At 49.3% G+C, this 25,557-nt stretch overlaps 1 protein-coding gene across 1 annotated transcript; it reads right to left on the bottom strand.

Moving 5' to 3' along the window:
* Nucleotides 1–10,734: 10,734 nt before the first annotated feature.
* LOC134948572 (alpha/beta hydrolase domain-containing protein 17C-like) lies at nt 10,735–24,572 on the bottom strand. Its single transcript, XM_063936633.1, has 2 exons — nt 23,758–24,572; nt 10,735–11,702 (listed from the first exon to the last, which is right to left on the bottom strand). The coding sequence occupies exons 1-2, from the start codon at nt 24,240–24,242 to the stop codon at nt 11,483–11,485; spliced, it is 705 nt and encodes a 234-aa protein (XP_063792703.1). The 5' UTR covers nt 24,243–24,572; the 3' UTR covers nt 10,735–11,482.
* Between the last annotated feature and the right edge of the window lie 985 nt (nt 24,573–25,557).

Raw genomic sequence — 25,557 nt, 5'->3', positions numbered from 1 at the left:
AAGTGTTGGCTATGCTGCCGTAAACCCTAGTCCTGGTGTCTCGCATAGCTTCAAATTCACTGGTCCACAGATTGTCTCAGATTCTGTTGTTCCTAAACAAAAGGCTCCCATGACCACACTAGACCTGGACTCTGACTCTGAAAGTGAGTTTGTTGATGACGACTCAAGTTACATTATGGGGGGTTCTATCCTTCCGAGTTATGCCTTCTCCCAGGAAGTAAAATCTGTCTCAAATGACCATGAATGGTCTACTTATTCTGAAGATGAAAGTTGGGAAGACTTTTGAGGACCTCTGCTTTTGTGTATTCCTAAGCTCTTTTTCAAGGATCCTCCAAGTTCCAGCGTGGGTGTTCGGTGCCCACCCATAAAAGGGGGGGTACTGTCAGGAATCCACATTTTCCATTGCATCTCTGCTGTGGAACTACAGGTCCCAGCAGTTCCAGTTCTGGTCTTCAGTCTCCTGCAGCCCACAGCTCACCGTGCTCCATCTAACCAGTTCAGTTCTGTTCCAGTTCTGGTTTTCAGTCCTCTGCAGCCTGGAATGCTTCAGCCAACTCACAGCTGATCTGGACACCTAATCCAGCTAGTATCTCTGCCTGCAGTTTGTGTCCAATCACTGCTGGGCAGGAGGTATAACTTCCAGTTTGTGGCTCTCTCACATCGCCTTGGACAACACGTCACATCCCGTGAACAGACGGTTCCTGTTTGCAATCCTCTGAGTACAGAGATTTCCTTGTGTGTTAGACCTGTGGAACAACAGGTCCCAGCAGTTCCAGTTCCCAGTGGTTCCCTGTGTTCCAGTCTCCAGATCCCCTGTGTTCCTGGTTATCCTTCTGCATCTGTGGAACTACAAGTTCCAGCAATCACTCCAGCTCTCCTGCTGCATCCAGTGGTTCCCTGTGTTCCAGTCTCCAGATCCCCTGTGTTCCTGGTTATCCTTCTGCATCTGTGGAACTACAAGTTCCAGCAATCACTCCAGCTCTCCTGCTGCATCCAGTGGTTCCCTGTGTTCCAGTCTCCAGATCCCCTGTGTTCCTGGTTATCCTTCTGCATCTGTGGAACTACAAGTTCCAGCAATCACTCCAGCTCTCCTGCTGCATCCAGTGGTTCCCTGTGTTCCAGTCTCCAGATCCCCTGTGTTCCTGGGTCTCCTCCGTGTACCTGGCTATTCTCAAGAGACTTAGTACTCCTGGTTACTTCACTCTGCTCCGTGGAACTTCAAGTCCCAGCAATACCTGCATTCATCAAAAGGCTTCACACCCATCATTACCTGGTGTGCTTCAGCCTTGCAGTAGAGACCGACTCCAGGTGTGTTCCATCTCTCACCTGTGATACAGCTTGCTCGCTGTCAGTGCTTCTCCACCTGCACTGTGGACACAGTCAGACTCCTGCCTCTGCTATCAGGTTTGCCATACTACAAACATCACTGTTAAGTTCCATGATTCAACCTGCACTGGTTCCTATACCAGAATATTACTACAAGTTACCTTCCCATCTGTTTATTATCATTACTGGACATTATTTCTTCAAGTCATTATCCAACCTGTTTCAATAGACTTTCAGCTATCACGCTGTATAACTGACATTTGCATTTATTATCATTTCTGCTGCCGTATTGTTTACCTCCTGTATAATAAATACCATTGTGCACATGCGCAGAGACCCAGTACTGCCTCCTCACTTCATTCTTCCATCCTACCTCCACTGACCCACTAGCGCCCCCTCCGGGGACACAAACCAGACCGAACCTGACACTTACACAGCTGAAACCCTGATTAGCCCTCTGTGAGGCCAAAGACCCGAACTGGGCCCAATGTCTAGAACTCGCCTTATCTCTCTCTCAGAGCCTTTACCCAGCTTTTACAGCAAACTGAAAAGGTTCAGACAAAACAAAAAGCATTTTTCCTAGAAGTTAACATTTTCTAAAACATGTAAGACAAGAACCTGGGACAAATATACCTGCCCTCAAACACTATCCCAGTGTTCTTGTCACACTACTTATAGGTTTAAGGTCGAGTGTTAGCTTAACATAAAGCATCCAGAGAGGTCTCATGAATGCCGGGGTGACGATGCTTCTTGATGAGGGCGCCCTGACATCGCGGGGTGCAGGACTCACACACAAACACACACACACACACACACACACACACACACACACACACACACACTACTTGTCCCATGCAGCCAGGCAGGGATCTCGTCCAGACCTTGGGGCTGTCAGGGATGTGAGAAGGCAGCCTGGGACATGTAGTGCCATGCCTTGGGGGAGACGGCTATGAGCGTCCCGTTTAGCGGCTTGCAATGGGCGTCTCATCAATGAAGGCTTGACGCTGTGCCTTGATGAGGGCGCCCTGACATCGCGGGGTGCAGGAGACACACACACACACACTACTTGTCCCATGCAGCCAGGCAGGGATCTCGTCCAGACCTTGGGGCTGTCAGGGATGTGAGAAGGCAGCCTGGAACATGTAGTGCCATGCCTTGGGGGAGATGGCTATGAGCGTCCCTGTTTAGCGGCTTGAAATGGGCGTCTCATCAATGAAGGCTTGACGCTGTGCCTTGATGAGGGCGCCCTGACATCGCGGGGTGCAGGAGACACACACACACACACACACACACAAACACACTACTTGTCCCATGCGGCCAGGCAGGGATCGCGTCCAGACCTTGGGGCTGTCAGGGATGTGAGAGGGCAGCCTGGGACATGTAGTGCCATACCTTGGGGGAGACGGCTGTGAGCGTCCCGTTTAAATATAAAGGTTATATATATATATATATATATATTTATATATATTTATACATGCATACATACCTGTCGACCTTTTAGTTGTCGATCTATCCTCTGTCTAGCTTTGTTTTTTTCGATATATTAAATTTCTATCATTTACCGGTCGACCTATTAACTGTCTAGCTTGGTTTAATTCGATGCTATACCTGTCGATCTTTTTGTTGTCATACTATTTATATTGTCGGACTTCTCATTGTCGATATATATTCTGTCTAGGATGCTTATGCCGAACACTATGGTATGTCTAACTTAATGAATCGATTATTTCCACGTCGTACTAATGTATTTGTTGACTAAAATGACATTGATTTAAATCCCACGTCTATCTTACACATGTCGAGATAAACATTCTGTCTAACTAGCGCTGTCAATCAAAGTGCTGTCTGCCAAAGCTGCATTGATACCGCGTCCCATACCCCTTGCAATGCTGGAGACTGGGAACACAGAGGGCTTGAGAATTCTCCTTCCTGAAGCAGCAGCATGAGCCTGGGGATAGCTGTGTAGCGACTGTACTTAGATGCTGGAGCTTTGCCCAGCGCCTCCTTTTGAACTGCTCGCACTGCTACTGATTGGTGGGGGGAGTCTGGATCGCCATTGGCCCGTCCCGCTCATGTGGACGCCAGGCACAATGGGGTGCCCATGTCCCGGAGAGATGCCGGCCGCCGAAGCCTGCTGAGGGGACAGCGCTGAAGAGACAGTATGCGGCAGAGGTACCCTCGGCAGCCGCAGCTTATAGCCGGTGACAGGTGATGGCAATCATACATTACCAGGAAAGTCCAGGAACAGAGCATTTTCTCCCTCATGGAGAGGGTCAGGTAGGCAAGTATGACATAAAGCCCTCATGGAGTTAAGTTCCTCTTCTATGGACTAATTCTGCGACATTGTGACATTTATCATACATTTGTATCACTTTTAGCAAAAAAAACTGCCTTGCAGAGGCACTGAGCTGTAGTTACATGTTATGTAAATACAAGAAGAGAGAAACAACTCCCCCTTCTATACCCCTACTCAATAAGCCACCTCCCCCAATTTATCCCTTCTCCTCAATAGGCCAACCCCCCCCCCCACCCCCCGCCCCCACTTAGCTCTTCTCCTCAACAGGCCAGCTCACCCGTATGCCACAAAAAAAACATAAAGCTTGGTGCTTACAGATAATTTTTACACTCTATTAGCAGCTGTCGTCCAACAAGGGGAATACTCTACCCTATTTTTTCAGAAACAAGACAGACAGACAATCAGAATATCTCTGTTTAAAAAGTATTTTCTTTAATAATATTAGATAAAATAACAGTATTCAATTCATAAACATACAGGCCAACATAAACATATATAGATATACATTATTATTAAATGGATCATCCCTTTTACACCTCAGCAGGCTATCCCCTTCTATGCCCTCTCCTCAATATACCCCCCCCCCCCCCCCCAGCCCCATATGCCTCCTCTGATCTTCCTTTGTGGCATATTGGGGGACTGCATATTGAAGTTCTATGATCTGCTTATTGTCACCCACCTGCTAAATGTCTCCCCCACTGTGCTCCTGTCACTGACGACCATAGCATAGCAGGCAGGTTAGTTCCTCACCTGTAGGAATGACCATAGCAGGCAGTAGCAGCAGCCACTGTAATTGGCAGTGGGTCAGGCACCGTGCTACAATCAAGAAACTACATAAACTACACTTCCCAGCAGCCCTTGCTGCAGTGAGCTCCCGGCAGCAAGGGCTGCTGGGAGGTGTAGCTTATGTAGTTTCTGGATTGTAGAGCGGTGCCGGACCCTGGCGCCAATTACAGTGGCTGCCGCTGCTGCCTGCAATGGTCATTCCAGTGCGTCAGTGTGGGTGATGAACTACCGGTGGGTGTGGAGGGGAGGGGGTGTTCGGGGGTGGACAGCTGTTTGCCATTAAAATTGAATCTACCTACTGGCCACGGGTGGCACCGCCGGGCAGCGCCCCTCCTTGGCTGGTGCCCCTGGCGAGTGCCGTCCTGACCAATAGGTAGATACGCCCCTGTTATTCAGACCCGGGCGCAGCCGTGTGTCTGTACACAGCAGCTGTATCCAGAGGTTCTGCACACATGCGCTGGCCGCAGTGCACATGTGCGACCCTTCACCATGTGACCACAGTCCAGAAGCATGCAGTCGCAAGGTGATTGACACCGTTGGCTGTCAGGGGAATTGACGTGGCATTTAATGGGGGCAGTATGGACAATGCAGGTGTGTCCATACCATTTTTGGGGTGTCTACATGACATCCCACGCGGCCGCTCTGAAAAAATAAGAATTTACTTACCGATAATTCTATTTCTCATAGTCCGTAGTGGATGCTGGGGACTCCGTCAGGACCATGGGGAATAGCGGCTCCGCAGGAGACAGGGCACAAAAAGTAAGCTTTTAGGATCACATGGTGTGTACTGGCTCCTCCCCCTATGACCCTCCTCCAAGCCTCAGTTAGGTACTGTGCCCGGACGAGCGTACACAATAAGGAAGGATCTTGAATCCCGGGTAAGACTCATACCAGCCACACCAATCACACCGTACAACTTGTGATTTGAACCCAGTTAACAGTATGATAACAACGAAGAAGCCTCTGAAAAGATGGCTCACAACAATAATAACCCGATTTTTGTAACAATAACTATGTACAAGTATTGCAGACAATCCGCACTTGGGATGGGCGCCCAGCATCCACTACGGACTATGAGAAATAGAATTATCGGTAAGTAAATTCTTATTTTCTCTAACGTCCTAGTGGATGCTGGGGACTCCGTCAGGACCATGGGGATTATACCAAAGCTCCCAAACGGGCGGGAGAGTGCGGATGACAATGCAGCACCGAATGAGAGAACTCCAGGTCCTCCTTAGCCAGAGTATCAAATTTGTAAAATTTTACAAACGTGTTCTCCCCTGACCACGTAGCTGCTCGGCAAAGTTGTAATGCAGAGACCCCTCGGGCAGCCGCCCAAGATGAGCCCACCTTCCTTGTGGAGTGGGCATTTACAGATTTAGGCTGTGGCAGGCCTGCCACAGAATGTGCAAGTTGGATTGTGCTACAGATCCAACGAGCAATCGTCTGCTTAGACGCAGGAGCACCCATCTTGTTGGGTGCATACAGGATAAACAGCGAGTCAGATTTTCTGACTCCAGCCGTCCTTGAAATATATATTTTCAATGCTCTGACAACGTCCAGCAACTTGGAGTCCTCCAAGTCGCTAGTAGCCGCAGGCACCACAATAGGCTGGTTCAAGTGAAAAACCGAAACCACCTTAGGCAGAAACTGAGGACGCCTCCGCAGTTCTGCCCTGTCCGAATGGAAAATCAGATATGGGCTTTTGTACGATAAAGCCGCCAACTCTGATACTCTCCTGGCTGAAGCCAGGGCCAGTAGCATGGTTACTTTCCATGTAAGATACTTCAAATCTACCGATTTGAGCGGCTCAAACCAATGGGATTTGAGAAAATCCAAAACTACGTTGAGATCCCACGGTGCCACTGGAGGCACAATCGGGGGCTGTATATGTAGTACACCTTTGACAAAGGTTTGTACTTCAGGCACTGAAGCCAATTCTTTCTGGAAGAAAATCGATAAGGCCGAAATTTGAACCTTAATAGACCCCAATTTGAGGCCCATAGACAATCCTGCCTGCAGGAAATGTAGGAATCGACCCAATTGAAATTCCTCCGTTGGGGCCTTCTTGGCCTCACACCACGCAACATATTTTCTCCAAATGCGGTGATAATGTTGTGCGGTCACTTCCTTCCTGGCTTTAATCAAGGTAGGAATAACTACCTCTGGAATGCCCTTTTCTTTTAGAATCCGGCGTTCAACCGCCATGCCGTCAAACGCAGTCGCGGTAAGTCTTGGAACATACAAGGTCCCTGCTGAAGCAGATCCCTTCTTAACGGTAGAGGCCACGGCTCTTCCGTGAGCATCTCTTGAAGTTCCGGGTACCAAGTCCTTCTCGGCCAATCCGGAGCCACGAGTATTGTTCTTACTCCCCGTAGCCGTATAATTCTCAGTACCTTTGGTATGAGAGGCAGAGGAGGAAACACATACACGGACTGGTACACCCACGGTGTTACCAGAGCGTCCACAGCTATTGCCTGAGGGTCTCTTGACCTGGCGCAATATCTGTCCAGTTTCTTGTTGAGGCGGGACGCCATCATGTCCACCTTTGGTTTTTCCCAACGGTTCACAATCATGTGGAAGACTTCTGGATGAAGTCCCCACTCTCCCGGGTGGAGGTCGTGTCTGCTGAGGAAGTCTGCTTCCCAGTTGTCCACTCCCGGAATGAACACTGCTGACAGTGCTATGACATGATTTTCCGCCCAGCGAAGAATCCTTGCAGCTTCTGTCATTGCTCTTCTGCTTCTCGTGCCGCCCTGTCTGTTTACGTGGGCGACTGCCGTGATGTTGTCCGACTGGATCAACACCGGCTGACCCTGAAGCAGCGGTTTTGCCAGGCTTAGAGCATTGTAAATCGCTCTTAGCTCCAGTATATTTATGTGAAGAGACGTCTCCAGGTTTGACAACACGCCCTGGAAGTTTCTTCCCTGTGTGACTGCTCCCCAGCCTCGTAGGCTGGCATCCGTAGTCACCAGGACCCAGTCCTGTATGCCGAATCTGCGGCCCTCTAACAGATGGGCACTCTGCAACCACCACAGAAGAGACACCTTTGTTCTTGGTGACAGTGTTATCCGCTGATGCATGTGCAGATGCGATCCGGACCATTTGTCCAGCAGATCCCACTGAAATATTCGTGCGTGGAATCTGCCGAATGGAATTGCTTCGTAAGAAGCCACCATCTTTCCCAGGACTCTTGTGCATTGATGTACTGACACATTTCCTGGTTTTAGGAGGTTCCTGACAAGTTCGGATAACTCCCTTGCTTTCTCCTCCGGGAGAAACACCTTTTTCTGAACAGTGTCCAGAATCATTCCCAGGAACAGCAGACGTGTCGTCGGGGTCAATTGAGATTTTGGAAGATTCAGAATCCACCCGTGTTGTTGAAGCACTACTTGGGTTAGTGCTACTCCGACTTCCAGCTGTTCTCTGGACCTTGCCCTTATCAGGAGATCGTCCAAGTAAGGGATAATTAATACGCCTTTTCTTCGTAGAAGAACCATCATTTCGGCCATTACCTTGGTAAAGACCCGAGGTGCCGTGGACAAACCAAACGGCAGCGTTTGAAACTGATAATGACAGTTTTGTATCACGAACCTGAGATACCCTTGGTGTGAAGGGTAAATTGGGACATGCAGATAAGCATCTTTTATGTCCAGGGACACCATGAAGTCCCCTTCTTCCAGATTCGCTATCACTGCTCTGAGTGACTCCATCTTGAACTTGAATTTCTGTATGTACAGGTTCAAGGATTTCAGATTTAGAATAGGTCTTACCGAACCGTCCGGCTTCGGTACCACAAATAGTGTGGAATAATACCCCTTTCCCTGTTGTAGGAGGGGTACCTTGACTATCACCTGCTGAGAATACAGCTTGTGAATGGCTTCCAATACCGTCGCCCTTTCTGAGGGAGATGTTGGTAAAGCAGACTTTAGGAACCGGCGAGGGGGAGACTTTTCGAATTCCAACTTGTAACCCTGAGATACTACCTGCAGGATCCAAGGGTCCACCTGTGAGCGCGCCCACTGTGTGCTGAAAATCTTTAGTCGACCCCCCACCGCCCCTGAGTCCGCTTGCACAGCCCCAGCGTCATGCTGAGGGCTTTGTAGAAGCCGGGGAGGGCTTCTGTTCGTGGGAAGTAGTTGCTTGCTGCACCCTCTTACCCCTTCCTTTGCCTCTGGGCAAATATGACTGTCCTTTTGCCCGCTTGTTCTTATAGGAACGAAAGGACTGCGGCTGAAAAGACGGTGTCTTTTTCTGTTGGGAGGTGACCTGAGGTAAAAAAGTGGATTTTCCGGCTGTTGCCGTGACCACCAGATCCGATAGACCGACCCCAAATAATTCCTCTCCTTTATACGGCAATACTTCCATATGCCGTTTGGAATCCGCATCACCTGACCACTGTCGCGTCCATAAACTTCTTCTGGCAGATATGGACATTGCACTTACTCTCGATGCCAGAGTGCAAATATCCCTCTGAGCATCTCGCATATAAAGAAAAGCATCCTTTAATTGCTCTATAGTCAATAAAATACTGTCCCTATCCAGGGTATCAATATTTTCAGTCAGGGAATCCGACCACACCACCCCAGCACTGCACATCCAGGCTGAGGCTATTGCTGGTCGCAGTATAACACCAGTATGTGTGTATATACTCTTCAGGGTAGTTTCCAGCCTCCTATCAGCTGGATCCTTGAGGGCGGCCGTATCAGGAGACGGTAACGCCACTTGTTTTGATAAGCGTGTGAGCGCCTTATCCACCCTAGGGGGTGTTTCTCAGCGCGCCCTAACCTCTGGTGGGAAAGGGTATAATGCCAATAACTTCTTTGAAATTAGCAGTTTTCTATCGGGGTTAACCCACGCTTCATCACACACGTCATTCAATTCCTCTGATTCTGGAAAAGCTACAGGTAGTTTTTTCACACCCCACATAATACCCCCCTTTGAGGTACCTGCAGTATCAGAGATATGCAAAGCCTCCTTCATTGCCGTGATCATATAACGTGTGGCCCTATTGGAAAATACGTTTCTTTCTTCACCGTCGACACTAGATTCATCTGTGTCGGTACCTGTGTCGACTGACTGAGGTAAGGGACGTTTTACAGCCCCTGACGGTGCCTGAGACGCCTGGACAGGTACTAACTGGTTTTCCGGCCGTCTCATGTCGTCAACTGACTTTTGCAGCGTGCTAACATTATCACGTAATTCCATAATTAAAGCCATCCATTCCGGTGTCGACTCCCTAGGGGGTGACATCACCATTACCGGCAATTGCTCCGCCTCCACACCAACATCGTCCTCATACATGTCGACACACACGTACCGACACACAGCAGACACACAGGGAATGCTCTTATCGAAGACAGGACCCCACTAGCCCTTTGGGGAGACAGAGGGAGAGTTTGCCAGCACACACCAAAGCGCTATAAAAATGTATATAAACAACCCTAAAAGGTGTTGTTTCTGTTATATGCGCTTAATATATAAAAATATCGCCAAAATATGCCCCCCTTCTCTGTTTTACCCTGTTTCTGTAGTGCAGTGCAGGGGAGAGTCCTGGGAGCCTTCCTCACAGCGGAGCTGAGCAGGAAAATGGCGCTGTGTGCTGAGGAGAATAGGCCCCGCCCCCTAAAACGGCGGGCTCTTCTCCCGGAGTTTGCGATATATGGCAGGGGTTAAATACATCCATATAGCCTCAAGGGCTATATGTGATGTATTTTAGCCATAGAAAAAGGTATTATACATTGCTGCCCAGGGCGCCCCCCCCCAGCGCCCTGCACCCTCAGTGACCGCTGGTGTGAAGTGTGCCGACAACAATGGCGCACAGCTGCAGTGCTGTGCGCTACCTTATGAAGACTGAAAGTCTTCTGCCGCCTGTTTCCGGACCTCTGGACCTCTTCAACTTCGGCATCTGCAAGGGGGGTCGGCGGCACGGCTCCGGGACCGGACTCCATGGCTGGGCCTGTGTTCGATCCCTCTGGAGCTAATGGTGTCCAGTAGCCTAAGAAGCAAATCCATCCTGCACGCAGGTGAGTTCACTTCTCTCCCCTAAGTCCCTCGTAGCAGTGAGCCTGTTGCCAGCAGGACTCACTGAAAATAAGAAACCTAAAAAACTTTTTCTAAGCAGCTCTTTATGAGAGCCACCTAGATTGCACCCTGCTCGGACGGGCACAAAAACCTAACTGAGGCTTGGAGGAGGGTCATAGGGGGAGGAGCCAGTACACACCATGTGATCCTAAAAGCTTACTTTTTGTGCCCTGTCTCCTGCGGAGCCGCTATTCCCCATGGTCCTGACGGAGTCCCCAGCATCCACTAGGACGTTAGAGAAAAAAAATTATGCCGGACCACCTGCCTGCGCAGCCAGGCTGCGCAGGCATGGGTGAACCTCAAATCGATGCATTCACAATTTAATTAAGAATGCATAGCTGGGTGGCACCACACACATGCTGGGCAGCCTTGCCCTGTGCATGGTGGCCCCCAGCATGTGAGTAGATGGATGCAGATCTTGCTGCGGAAGGTAGATCTGCGTCCATCTCTGAATAACCCCCAATGCTCATTGTTTATCACTTTCACCCATATAAAGAAGACGTGTGACACTGACTGATCCTCGGACCCTAATTGTCTTTGTATTTATGTTTATGTTGCTTACAAAATGCTGCTGATATTGATGACAAATACTTACGGATCTCTTGCTATTTATGTTTTTTCTTGAAAATCCCAATAAATACATAAAAAACAACAACACTTGGCCCATCTAGGCTGCCCTAAACAAAAGTAAATGAACACACACATTAGGGTTAATTGTTGTTTAATTTTTAGTTGGGATCAATAACCCAACGGTATATTTTTGAATTGCGGGAGGAAACCGGAGTACCCGGAGGAAACCCACGCCAGCACGCAGAGAATATACAAACTCCATGATGAGAACTGGGAGCTTGCACTCTGGCACAGGAGTGCTCCCAGGGACGTCCTTTTATAGGTGTTTAACTCATGGTGTCAATGTCAATGTGACGTCACATTTTTGACGCGCTGGCCCTTTATATCCTGCAGAGAGTGGTGTTCTCGATGGTGGGAGCTTCAGAATGTGGGCAGCTCCTTGTAGAAGAAATACTGGAGTCTCTTTATATATTCCTTGAAAGTGTCTAAATCATTGTGCCCACCTCCTTTCACCCAGAGTGGATTCACTGTGTTTGGGCAACGCTCATACAATCCCAGCCCATGGCTAAAGTCCACAATCTCATCTTCTGTGCCATGAATGATGAGCACCGGACAGGTCACCTTAGAGATTTTGTTGATGCTGCAAAGGACAAAGTACAATGGAATTATACAACAGAAACAGCATGGAGCAATCACACATGTAAAAGGATGATGCAGTTAATATACCAGCTGTCAGGATCCTAGCGTTCAGAGGATCCCGACAGCGGCATCCCGCCAGTCAGAATCCCTACCACAGCCCGCTATTTCCACTCGGGTGGTGTGTCCACGCCACCACCTGAGTGGGAATAGATCTTGTAACGAGTGCCGGGATTCTGCCTGGCGGGATGTCGCTGTTGGGATCCTATGCGCTACAGTGTATCTCGAGTGCGCCGCCTGACAGCTCAGACGCACACAGCCAATCAGGAGAGTGCCACGTCGTGGCGCTCCCTGATTGGCTGAAGGGACCCTCTTTGACAGCAGTCACGGGGGGTCCCAGCAGTTGGGGAAAGGGGTCCCATGTGTAAACATGGGACCCCTTTCATTGCGTGGATCGTGTTTTGCGGTTTTTTATTTTGCCAAGTACGTGGATTACAAACTAAGAAGAGGACCGATCTACCCCAGATTGTTGTGAGTATAATTTTATTTACAGGTACCACGTGGATTCTACGTGGAGAAGGGGACTGAGCCTTCATGTCAACATAGGTAAGTATGTGTGTATGTTGGTGTGCATGTATGTAATAAAGTTATACTGTCACGGTGTGTGTGTACTGTTTTTATTTGGGTATTTTTTTTGTAGTAGAACTACAGGTACCAGCGGGCCCATTTCCCCCCCGCATGCTGGTACTTATGGTTCTCCAAGTATCAGCTTGTGGGGGAGGCTTGCTGGGACTTGTAATTCTGCTACAAAAACAATATTCTTTTTTTTTTACACTTGGCTATCAGCCTCCCATCTGCCGCCCTTGGATGGGGGGGGGGGGACAACCTCGGGCTTCACCCCTGGCCCTTGGGTGGCTGGAGGGGGGACCCCTTGATTTAAGGGGTCCCCACTCCTCCAGGGTACCACGGCCAGGGGTGACTAGTTAGTGATTTAATGCCAGGGCTGCAGGGACCGATATAAAAGTGTCCCCCGGCGGTGGCATTATCTCTCTGACTAGTGGAGCCCGGTGCTGGTGTTAAAAATACTGGGGACCCCTACATGTTTTGTCCCCCGTATTTTTGGCACCAGGACCGGACGCAGAGCCCGGTGCTGGTTGTTAAAATACGGGGGATCCCATGACATTTTTTCCCGTATTTTTACAACCAGGACCGGCTTAAAGAGCCCGAGGCTGGTTATGCTTAGGAGGAGGGACCCCACGCAATTTTATTCAGGGTTTCTTTTAACACTTTTGTGCCATCCATGAAGTCGAATCCAGGACGCACACTATCGTCAATTGGTCCGTTTTTCGACAGCGGGACTGTCGAATCTGTTTTTTATTGAATATGTCAAAGTCGGGTCCCGGCGGCAAGGATTCGACTGTCGAATTGTGTCGAATCCAAAAACGGTTGAATTCCAGCCGGAATTTGACCGCAATTGCATATACCCCTAAGCAGGAAATGTAATAAAATCTAATGACATCACTTCTAGTGTAGTTCCTTATGAATAACTTCTATATAAAGGTGTTATACCTGAACTAGATAAACACATGGATCACTTATATGAGTGATAGACAGTATACGCGTGGAACAGGACTACATTGGTTATGCACATTTACCTAGTTACAGCCAGCTAAGACCACTAAGGAGATAGGGTAGGGGTGCATCTAGTCACATCAGTAGGAAACCTCCTAAACTTTGGGCGCCAGCAGCAATGTGTTTCATACAGGTGGTTACCTGGCCCCTGGGATTTGTCCAGCCCAGCTTAGTAAACAACAACATGGAGCACAGAAACAAAATGGGGCAGGGTCTACTTGTGATGAGGTGGTAGGAAGCTATTATGTTTCCTGTGAGACTGAATGACTAGTAATCAGAGGCAGAACTCTGGGAGGCAACGGAGTCATCTGCTGCCGGGCTCCTGCTCTGAAGGGGGCACCTCTCCTCCCATTCTGTGACACCATTAAATTAAGTTGATAGCTGCTACTCTCTTATCAGTAGCCAATTGCCTCACTGGTCCCTGTACCTTACAAATCATGCCCTTTTTATTATACTTTAGATACACATTTTACAAGTGTCATACCCGGGATTAGAAACCATGACCTATTACACTGGAAGTAGACACCTTACTGATGAAGCTATTTGCTCCTGTATAGGAAATATGAGAATTCTAACTACATGAAGTTACTTCTCTCACAATTGCACGTAACTTCGTATAGTAAGAATTCTCCTGCTTCCTATACAGGAGCAAATAGCTCCATTAGTAAAGTGCCTGCTGTCAGTGTAACAGGTCATGGGTTCTAATCCTGGGTATGACTGCTAAGAAATGTGTGATTTAAAATAAAAGACAAGGAAATGTATATATACAGTATATATTTTTTTTTTCAGAACACTACACACACACACTTATCTAAATATAGGGGGGGGGGGGGGCACCAATATTTATCTCGCCTCCAGGCTACTGGGACGAACTTACGCCACTGACACACACACTTATCTAAATATGGGGGGGGGGGGAGGGGCACCAATATTTATCTTGCCTCCGGGCTACTGGGACGAACTTGCGCCACTGCAGTATTTACCTTCCAAATGCCTCCTGAGACGGTCCCAGCGTTCCAAGCCTGGATTCCATCTGCACTGTCTGCATGCAGCACGCTGCATCTCATTGTCTCAAATCTCTTCACTGTGATTCTGGCAGCTTCACGGGTAAAACTCACATGCACGTTACAAACAGTCTTTCCCTCCAAGTTCAAACATGGGCGCAGCCATGTTTGTTTTCATCACGTTACTTTTCAGCCTATCAGCTGTACTCTGGTTTCTACCTAATTATCCAGCAGCTGCACTCTAGACTCCGCTTAATCAGCCATCCAATCCCTGTTTCCCAGCTGGTATAAATATCTTGTTCCTGGGCTGGAAAGTTGTCAGTGCTTCAATTGTCATCCTACTGCTAGCAGTCTCTTCTGATTGTGGTGATCACCGTCTGCAAGCTCCACTAGAGACTCACACCAGTTCCACTCTCCATGGTTAAGCCTGACTCTGCAGTGTCTCATCATTGCATCCTGTGACTGGCAGTTACCTGACACCGGCTTCCAGCTTCCAACGGTGCTCTGCCCTGCCGGTCACCATCGGTGTTCCGCCATCGATCTCCAGTCACCATCGGTGTTCTGCCATCGATCTCCAGTCACCATCGATCTCCCATTGCACCCTGCATCTGGCAGATTACTATAACACCGGCTTCCAGCATTCCAGCTTCCAGCGGTGCCCTCTTCCTGTATTCTGGTAATCTGCGCTCACAAGCATCTCCTGTATCTGCGCTCACAAGCATCTCCTGTATCTGCGCTCACAAGCATCTCCTGTATCTGCGCTCACAAGCATCTCCTGTATCTGCGCTCACAAGCATCTCCCGTATATTCCTCGCACTCGAGCTACATTAGTGCGTTCCTGCACTATCAACTCAGCTCTACCATTGGACCAGTCCCATCTGGCACAACTCGGCAGTTAAGTCATCAGCTTCTGTTTCCCATCAGCTACCCAGTGCATCAGTGTTGGTAAGGACATATCATCTCCAAGTCCTTCAAGACTGTGCTTAATTATACCCCACCTAGAGACTGCCTATATGCACTCCTGGGAACTGTGACTTATATGCTGTTCTTAATATTGCTAACTGCGACATATGCTTGCGAGCTGAGTTTCAATAAAACCTTTGATCCTTTGTTGTCGTGGTCACGCCTTCGGGCATCTGTGGTAAAGGTTCCCTGTATGTCTAAGAACCCTGTACTGCCTCCCAGGTTCACATATGCCTCAGCCCCTACAATTGAGGCTTCCCCTGGTCAGCACCAACCCTCAGTTGTGACAGTGGCAAGTGAGGGGAGGAAAATATGGCAGCAATACAGGTCTCAGCAGAAACAACAACCCACCTACAGTTACTTTCTCATACGTCCTAGAGGATGCTGGGGTCCACTTCATGACCATGGGGGTATAGACGGTTCCGCAGGAGCCATGGGCACTCTTAAGACTCTTCAATGGGTGTGAACTGGCTCCTCCCTCTATGCCCCTCCTCCAGACCTCCGTTTTAGAAATGTGCCCAGGCAGACTGGATGCACTCTAGGGGAGCTCTACTGAGCTTCTCTGAAAAGACATATGTTAGGTTTTTTGTTTTCAGGGAGAACTGCTGGCAACAGTCTCCCTGCTTCGTGGGACTGAGGGGGCAGAAGTAGGAACCAACTTCCTGAAGAGTTTCATGGCTCTGCTTCTGGCTGACAGGACACCATTAGCTCCTGAAGGGTACTGAACGCTAGCCGTGTCTAGATGCTCACTCCCACAGCATGCCGTCACCCCCCTAACAGAGCCAGAAGTCAGAAGACAGGTGAGTAGAAGAAGACAGATCTTCTATCAAGAAAACTGATGGCTGAGGTACAGCGCGGCTGGCGGGAGCACAGCGCGCCATTGCTGCCTACACACACAGGCAGTGCAGGGTGCAGGGCGCAGGGGGGGGGCAGCAAAAACACCTCTTGAAACTGGAAAAAAGGGGGCATAAAATGCCCAGACACAGCCCTACCCCCGCCAGTATAAATATTATGAAAAGTTTCTGAGGTAAAAAGGGCGGAGCTTCTTCCTCAGGCAGCCAGCACACTGCTCAGTGCCATTTTCTCTCTCCTCAGGCTGCAGAGACATCGCTGGTCCTCCTTCACTTCTGACTACAAGTATCAGGGTGCAAAACAGGAGGGGGCACAAGTGAATTTGGTGTTTTACTGTGTAAAAAGCGCTGCATGTCAGTGGGCATTCTGTGTTTACAGCATACTTACCTACATTGTATGTCTCCTCTCCGGGAGAAGCCCAGAGAGGAGACGCAGCAGGTGTCTTCGGGGGGTGGGGCAGGACTGTGACATCACTAAGCCCCGCCCATGCATCGGGAAATGCCACGATTCACGGGTCCGTGGGAAGGGGCGGGGCAAAAATTACGCGATTTGCATCATTTTAACCCCTTCTCCACCCGACGGACCCGCGAATGCGGGAGGTTATCTCCGTCCTGCTCGCATCACTAAGATGCGAGCAGGATGCGGGAGACCTGCCCACTCTTCCGGGGGTGCGGGGGGCTACCCCAAAAAACAGGAGCCTCCCGCAGCTTCCGGGAGAGTAGGTAAGTATGGTTTACAGGCATTAGATACTGGTGCTGGGGTTGTGTGAACTGGCTGCTCCTAAACTGTGTCCCTCTGACAGATTTTACCGTGGGTCTGTCCCCTATAAATCCCAGTGTGTCTGTGTTGTTGTACATGTGTGTAAGACATGTCAGAGGCAGGGAGTCCCTCCCCGGAGGAAACCATTTTAGGGACACAGAAGTGTAATGTGGTGGCGCTGCCGGCACACCAACAACCTGCATGGGTGAAAGAAATACGTGATAGTATGCATCATATCAATAGGAGATTAGATAAGTCTGAATCTCATGCTGAGTGCTGGAGAAAATCTGTGGAGGATGTGATTTTTCAGGGGTCTGTTCTTCCATCCGCAGGCGACCCCTCTGGGTCACATAAGAGACCATTTGTGAATACTGATACCGACACGGACACCGATTCTTGTGTCTACGACAGTGACTCCAGAGAAATAGATCATAAATTGGCAAAAAATATACAATATATGATTGTGGCTATAAGGGAAGTTCTGGAAGTCACGGAAGCCACTCCTGTACCTCAGGAGAAGGCTTATTTCTATAAAGAAAAGAAATCTAAGGTCACTTTCCCTCCTTCCCACGAGCTTAATACACTCTTTGAAGGGATGTGGGTGAATCCCGAAAATAAATTTCATATTCCCAAGAGAATTCAGATAGCTTATCCTTTCCCGGTGGAGGACAGGAACAAATGGGAGTCACCCCCTGTGTTAGACAGTGCACTGTCCAGGTTGACAAAGAAGGTAATTCTCCCTGCACCTGGCACGGCTTCACTAAAAGAGCCGGCAGACCGAAAGATGGAAACTACATTGAAATCCATTTATGTTGCCAATGGTATGCTGCTCAGGCCCACAATTGCTTGCGCGTGGGTGAGTCGTGCTATTGAAAAATGGTCAGAAAGCATGTCATCAGAAATTGACACGATTGATAAAGATGAGATACTCCTTAAGTTAGGGAATATCAAAGATGCTGCCGCATACATGCTAGAAGCGATGAAAGATATTGGACTCTTGAGTTCACAAGCCGCTACCATGGCAGTATCGGCTCGGCGGGCGTTGTGGATTCGCCAGTGGAATGCGGATGCAGTTTCCAAAAGAAATATGGAGGCTCTCCCATATAAAGGTGAGGCCTTATTTGGTGATGGACTGGATGCGTTAGTCTCGGCGGCTACCGCAGGTAAGGCGACATTTTTGCCCTCTGCACTCGCACCGGCAAAAAAGACATATCACCCGCACATGTAGTCCTTTCAGCCCAATAAATACAAAAAAGCGAGAGGTTCCCCCTTCTTTGCGGGTAGGGGAAGGGGAAAGGGAAAGAAGTCCACAGTGGCTTCAGGTTCCCAGGAGCAGAAGTCTACCCCTACTTCTGCCAAATCTTCAGCATGACGCTTGGGCACCTTTGCGGGAGGCCGCTCGGGTGGGGGCACGTCTCAAACTGTTCAGCCAAGGTTGGATTTTGTCTGGCCTGGATCCCTGGGTGTTGCAAATAGTGTCCCAGGGATACAAGCTGGAGTTTCAAGACGTTCCCCCATGCCGATTTTTCAAATCGACCGTGCCAGCTTCTCTTCCAGAAAGGGAAGCAGTAACAGCGGCAATCCAAAAATGATGTCAGGATCAGGTCATAGTCCTGGTACCTTTGTCACAACAAGGGGAGGGGTTTTATTCAAGCCTTTTTGTAGTTCCGAAGCCGGACGGCTCGGTCAGACCGATCCTAAACCTGAAAAATCTGAATCTCTACTTGAAACGATTCAAGTTCAAAATGGAATCACTGAGGGCAGTGATTTCCAGTCTGGAGGAGGGGGACTACATGGTGTCTGTAGACATAAAAGATGCTTACCTGCATGTTCCCATTTATCCTCCTCACCAGGCTTATCTGAGATTCGCGGTTCAGGATTGCCATTACCAATTCCAGACGTTACCTTTTGGTCTCTTCACGGTGCCAAGAGTATTCACCAAGGTGATGGCGGAGATGATGGTTCTCCTGCGTCAAAAAGGAGTCAATATAATTCCTTATCTAGACGATCTCCTGATAAAGGCGAGATCCAGGGAGCAGTTGTTACAAAACATTACACTCTCCCTGTCAATACTCCAACAACACAGTTGGATCATAAATTATCCAAAGTCACAGTTGGAACCGACGACAAGATTGTCTTTTCTTGGGATGATTCTGGACACAGAAGTTCAGAGTATTTCTTCCGGTGGAAAATGCTCTGGAAATCCAGAAAATGGTAAAACAGATATTGAAATCATCGAGTGTGTCGATCCATCAGTGCATTCGGTTGTTGGGGAAAATAGTGGCGACCTACGAGGCCATACAGTTTGGCAGGTTCCATGCCAGGGTATTCCAGTGGGACCTGTTGGACAAGTGGTCGGGATCCCACCTACACATGCACCGGAAGATAATCCTGTCGTCAAAAGCCAGGATTTCGCTCCTGTGGTGGCTACACAGTTCTCACCTACTAGAGGGACGCAGGTTCGGGATTCAGGACTGGGTCCTGGTACCCACGGATGCAAGTCTCCGAGGCTGGGGAGCTGTCACTCAGGGGGAAAGCTTCCAAGGAAAATGGTCACGTCAGGAAGCCTGCCTTCACATAAACGTGCTGGAATTGAGAGCCATTTACAACGGCCTTCAACAAGCGGTACATCTTCTTCAAGATCATTCCGTGTAGATCCAGTCGGACAATGTAACAGCAGTCGCGTACATAAACAGGCAGGGCGGAACGAAAAGCAGAGCGGCAATGGCAGAGGTGACAAAGATCCTCCTCTGGGCAGAAAGACATGTAAAGGCTCTGTCGGCAATTTTCATTCCGGGAGTAGACAACTGGGAAGCAGACTTCCTCAGCAGACACGATCTCCATCCAGGAGAGTGGGGCCTCCACCAAGAAGTCTTCGCAGAGGTGACAAGTCTTTGGGGAGTTCCTCAAGTAGACATGATGGCATCTCGTCTCAACAAGAAGCTTCAGAAATATTGTTCCAGGTCGAGAGGCCCTCAAGCAATAGCAGTGGATGCGCTAGTGGCCCAGTGGGTGTTTCCGGTCGGTGTATGTCTTCCCTCCACTTCCGCTGATCCCAAAGTTGCTCAGGATCATAAGGAGATCAAGAGTTCGACCAATCTTCATTGCCCCACACTGGCCAAGGAGGGCTTGGTACCCAGATCTTCAGGAGTTGCTCATAGAAGATCCTCTGCCTCTTCCTCTTCATGAGGACCTGCTGCAGCAGGGGCCGTGCGTGTATCAAGACTTACCGCGGCGTTTGACGGCATGGCTGTTGAGCGTCGGATCCTAGCCCATAAGGGTATTCCCAAGAAAGTCATCCCCGCCCTTATTCAGGCCAGGAAAGGAGTAACGTCGAAACATTACCACCGTATTTGGAGAAAATATGTGTCTTGGTGTGAATCCAAGAAGGCTCCTACGGAAGAGTTTCAGTTGGGCCGTTTTATCCATTTTCTGCAGGCTGGTGTGGAGGCGGGCCTCCGATTGGGGTCAATCAAGGTCCAGATTTCGGCCTAGTCAGTGGCCTTCCAAAAACAATTAGCCTCTCTTCCAGAAGTTCAGACCTTCGTGAAAGGGGTTCTGCACATCCAGCCTCCATTTGTGCCTCCAGTGGCACCATGGGACCTTAATGTGGTGTTGCAGTTTCTTCAATCGGATTGGTTTGAGCCTCTACAAGAGATAGAGTTGAAGTTTCTCACTTGGAAAGTGGTGATGCTTTTGGCATTGGCATCCGCACAGCGGGTGTCTGAGTTGGGGGCCTTGTCTCACAAGAGCCCTTACCTGATCTTCCATGAAGATAGGGCAGAGTTGAGAACTCGTCAACATTTTCTTCCAAAGGTGGTTTCATCTTTCCACATAAACCAACCTATTGTGGTGCCAGTAGTTACTGACACGTTCACTGAGTCATAGTCTCTAGATGTGGTTAGAGCTTTGAAGATTTATGTCGCTAGAACAGCTCGAATACGGAAAACAGAGTCTTTGTTTGTCCTGTATGCTCCCAACAAGATTGGGTGTCCTGCTTCGAAGCAGACTATTGCGCGTTGGATCAGAAGTACGATTCAGCACGCTCATACTATGGCTGGATTGCCGTTACCGACGTCAGTGAAGGCCCATTCCACTAGGAAGGTTGGCTCATCCTGGGCGGCTGCCCGGGGGGTCTCAGCATTGCAACTTTGCCGAGCAGCTACTTGGTCGGGGTCAAACACATTTGCAAAATTCTACAAGTTTGACACCTTGGCCAATGAAGACCTCAAGTTCGGTCAATCGGTGCTGCAGGGTCATCCGCACTCTCCCACCCATACTGGAGCTTTGGTATAAACCCCATGGTCATGAAGTGGACCCCAGCATCCGCTAGGACGTATGAGAAAACAGGATTTTGATATATACCGGTAAATCCTTTTCTCCTAGTCCGTAGAGGATGCTGGGCGCCCGTCCCAGTGCGTACTTTACTGCAGTTTTGTTTATTAGAGTTACACATGTTGTGTTTTATTAGTTTCAGCATGTTTGCTGTAATTGGTTCATGCCTGTTGGCGTGTGTTATGTTGAATGCCAGGTTATGCGGCATGGTTGAGGTGCGAGCTGGTATGTATCTCACCATTAGTATTAAAGTAAATCCTTTCCTCGAAATGTCCGTCTCCCTGGGCACAGTTCCTATAACTGAGGTCTGGAGGAGGAGCATAGAGGGAGGAGCCAGTTCACACCCATTGAAAAGTCTTAAGAGTGCCCATGGCTCCTGCGGAACCGTCTATACCCCCATGGTCATGAAGTGGACCCCAGCATCCTCTACGGACTAGGAGAAAAGGATTTACGATTAGGTATCAAAATCCTGTTTTTGGACATATTTTTCAGTTATACCGCTTTGAGACTGCCACCTCTGAACACGGGTTATTGGGGGTCATTCCAACCCATACGCACGCAGCGGTTTATCTCTGCGGTGCGAACGGGTATGGAATGCGCATGCACGGCGGCCGCAGTGCGCGTGCACGGCATTGCCCGGCGACAGGGGTCACCGGGCTACGTCACGTCTACCGAAGGAAGCGGTCGCAGAGCCGACTGCAAAGAAGATTGACAGGAAGAAGACGTTCCGGACCATTGGCTGCTGTTTTCGGGGAGTGGTAAGGAAAACGCAGGCGTGTCCAGAAGAACGGAGGGCGGATGTCTGACGTCAAAGGCGGCTTCAGCATCGCAGGGATCGTCACACAGAGTAAGTAGATATAGGGCTGGTGAAGCATTGAAAATGCTTGAAATTTTTTTAGCTTAGCAGGGCTGCACAAGCGATCGCAGCCCTGCTAAGCTAAAATACATTCCCCCATAGGCGTGTACTAGTTGGCTGGCTGCGATCAACTCGATTGGCACATGAATGCACATAACCCGTGTTCATGTGCGGTCTGAAAGGTGCCAGGGTTGAAATACCGGGTTGAGTGACCCAGTAATTCAACCCTGTTCGTGAGCAGGGTTGAACACGTGTTCACCCCAGCTCACAGGGGGTCATTCCGAGTTGATCGCTAGCTGAAAATGTTCGCTGTGCAGTGATGATGCAAAAAAGGCACTTCTGCGCATGCATATGTGGCGCAAAGCGCATGCGCAACGTACTTTCATAACAGCCGATGTGGTTTCACACAAGGTCTAGCGAAGCTTTTCAGTCGCACTGCTGGCCGCAGAGTGATTGACAGGAAGTGGGCGTTTCTGGGTGTCAACTGACCATTTTCAGGGAGTGTTCGAAAAACGCAGGCGTGCCAAGAAAAACGCATGCGTGGCTGGGCGAACGCAGGGCGTGTTTGTGACGTCAAAACAGGAACTGAACAGTCGGAAGTGATTGCAAGCGCTGAGTAGGTATGGAGCTACTCTGAAACTGCACAATTTTTTTTCGGAGTCACTCTGCGATCCTTTCGTTTGCACTTCTGCTAAGCTAAAATACACTCCCAGAGGGCGGCGGCTTAGCATTTGCACGGCTGCTAAAAACAGCTAGCGAGCGATCAACTCGGAATGAGGGCCACTGTGCGGTGTGAATGGGAGCCAAGTCGATGCAACCCGGGACCCGTTCACTGTGGGCATACAGATGGCGCTTGGAGGTCATGTAATATCCAAGTGCCGTCCCCCGCCGGGGAGCCTGAGGCGGGTCCCATACTGGGAGCTCCCACGTCAGGCTCCCGGGTATTAAAGGGGTATTAATGACCTGCCATATTAGGCATTACGTGTGCAATATGTACATTTGATTGCACAGGCAGATAATCCCCAGCAGCCTCATCAGCAGCTCTGAAGGTCAGGAGCAGGTCACATGACCAGTGACAGTTGAGAGTGAGGAGCAGTTGAGCAGCAGCCATTTTAGGAGATCCTAAGTAACCTACACATCTTATTACAATAGTCTAGCAAAGCACATATTGTGGTATATTTCCAGTGCTTGTACACATTGTGTTACTGCAAATTGTGCTCCTGCTGTGACTGTATTTACCTTATATCAGGGCTGGGCACAACCCACTCACAACCCGGATCCTTGCACCATGGGGATTTCAGCAGTAACCCCTCTATGCTGCTAGATAGAAGCGGGGAGCCCAATGATGCAACAGGATCTTACAGCACAATACACATAGCAGCAATGCATCACATTAGGCAGGAGAGCAGAGGACAATGTCACTCCCTGCTTCTACAGTGGTTACATCCTCTGGCTAATACACTATAGTACCAGCAATAGTATACCCACTGACCTACATAGGCAACCCCCAATACACCAATTACATTTATATACTCAGTACATGTGATGCGTGGAGTATACAGACTAACAGGAGCACAATACACAGCATATACACTTCCCTATGTAGTAAATATACATAAATGTGCCGCAGGACACCCATATACCCCAAACATACATACCGGGTCCTCAGGGCGTGCCAGGCTGCCTCGATGTCAGCGTATAAGTTCTCCTCGCTCGGCTTGTCGCTGCTCGCCCCGTAGCCTGAGTAATCATACGAGAAAATATTGCATCCGATCTTTGAGCCGAGGTCATAGTAGCTGCTGCACATCTCGCCTAGGTCACAAGCATTGGCATGGGAGTAAAGTATGGTGTACCGGCTCCCAGGGACGCAGCGGATGTACATGCAGCTCAGGCTGTTACCATGCTTGGTGGTACAGTAGAATGTCTCCATCTCATCCAGTATCTGCTGGGAGTATGGCCAGTTAGCACTCTCTGACAGGTGTAGTTTGCATACAGGAGGAAGGTCATGGGCCTGAGAGGCCTCAGTCTCCTGCAGCGTGTACGTTGGCTCTGGAGGGTGAAAGGCCACTTTGGAGGTGATCCAGTTCACCAACGGTTTGCAGGAAATGGTGGAAAACAGCTTCTTCCATGAAAATCCGGACATCTCCGATCACAGCACAGGGGCTAGGCCCCTGTCTTAACACTTATATAATACTAATTACTAATATTAATTAGCCATACTGGGAGCTCCCACGTCAGGCTCCCGGGTATTAAAGGGGTATTAATGACAAATGTGTGTGTAATACCCTGCCATATTAGGCATTACGTGTGCAATATGTACATTTGATTACACAGGCAGATAATCCCCACCAGCCTCATCAGCAGCTCTGAAGGTCAGGAGCCGGTCACATGACCAGTGACAGTTGAGAGTGAGGAGCAGTTGAGTAGCAGCCATTTTAGGAGGATAGGAGTGCTATGAAGCTGCAAAATGACACCAGCACCAGTGTCTGGACATTAGTGATTCCCACCGGAGGCAGAGTAGTAGACTGTCTCTTTGCCAACATGCAGCCAGAGGGGCAGTGACGCAGCACCCGCACACCCCATAGAGGCAGATTAAGAGGGGTCTTCTCATGGACAGACTGTCGGTAGATACAGAGAGGAGGTACCCAATTCACAGAGGCTGCTGAATAAAAGTGCATCATCTGCCCAGTTTCAAGTAACCAGCTCAGAACCGGACATAAGCGCCTGGAGAGAGGTCTGTATCTCTGCACATCTGACCACACACCTCACAAGGCTATTACAGAGAAAGAGGCTGCAACTGTGACATTGGGGAAAGCTGAGCAATGAACTGCCCAAAGTAATAAAAACAGGCTTATTTACACAGTCCTAGTTACTAACTATACCTTAACAAATCCTACGACTTAAAGGGCTGTCCTTTATGTGGAAACTGCAGCACAATATTTATAAAGAGAAAGCCAAGTGGACTTTGATATCCATAAGACATCTAGGCTTTAAGTTGTCTCAGGAACCAGACAGATATTAAGATTCATTAACAGTTACTGAACCCTTAGCAAACCCAGGATTTAGGAAGTAGACAGCTGTCTGTGAGGGAGAGATACCTGCCAGCCAGTGTTAAGGCCCGTACACACTGGTCGATATATCGGCCGTTCTCTTGAATGGCCAATATATCGCTGGACCGTCGGCCAGTGTGTACGGCCGATACGTCTGTGTACTCTGTCGTTCACAGATGTATCGCGTCGGCCGCGCAGCACAGCCGACGGCCAATATATCTACCGATATATTGGCGCGTCGCTGTGTGTGTACGGGGCGGTCGGCCGACCGCCCGTACACATGCTGCGGTGGCCGGCGGTAATTGACAGCTGAACTGGGCGGGGGTGTGTACACGCCCGCCCAGTTCATGACGTCAGTCCCCGACGGATCGGGCAGTGTGTATGCACAGCACACTGCCCAATCCGTCC

This window comes from Pseudophryne corroboree, chromosome 8 (assembly GCF_028390025.1).
Source record: "Pseudophryne corroboree isolate aPseCor3 chromosome 8, aPseCor3.hap2, whole genome shotgun sequence".
NCBI classification, from domain to species: Eukaryota; Metazoa; Chordata; class Amphibia; order Anura; family Myobatrachidae; genus Pseudophryne; species Pseudophryne corroboree.
The sequence above is the reverse complement of the archived record's forward strand: the minus strand, read 5'-3'. Positions and strand labels throughout refer to the sequence as shown.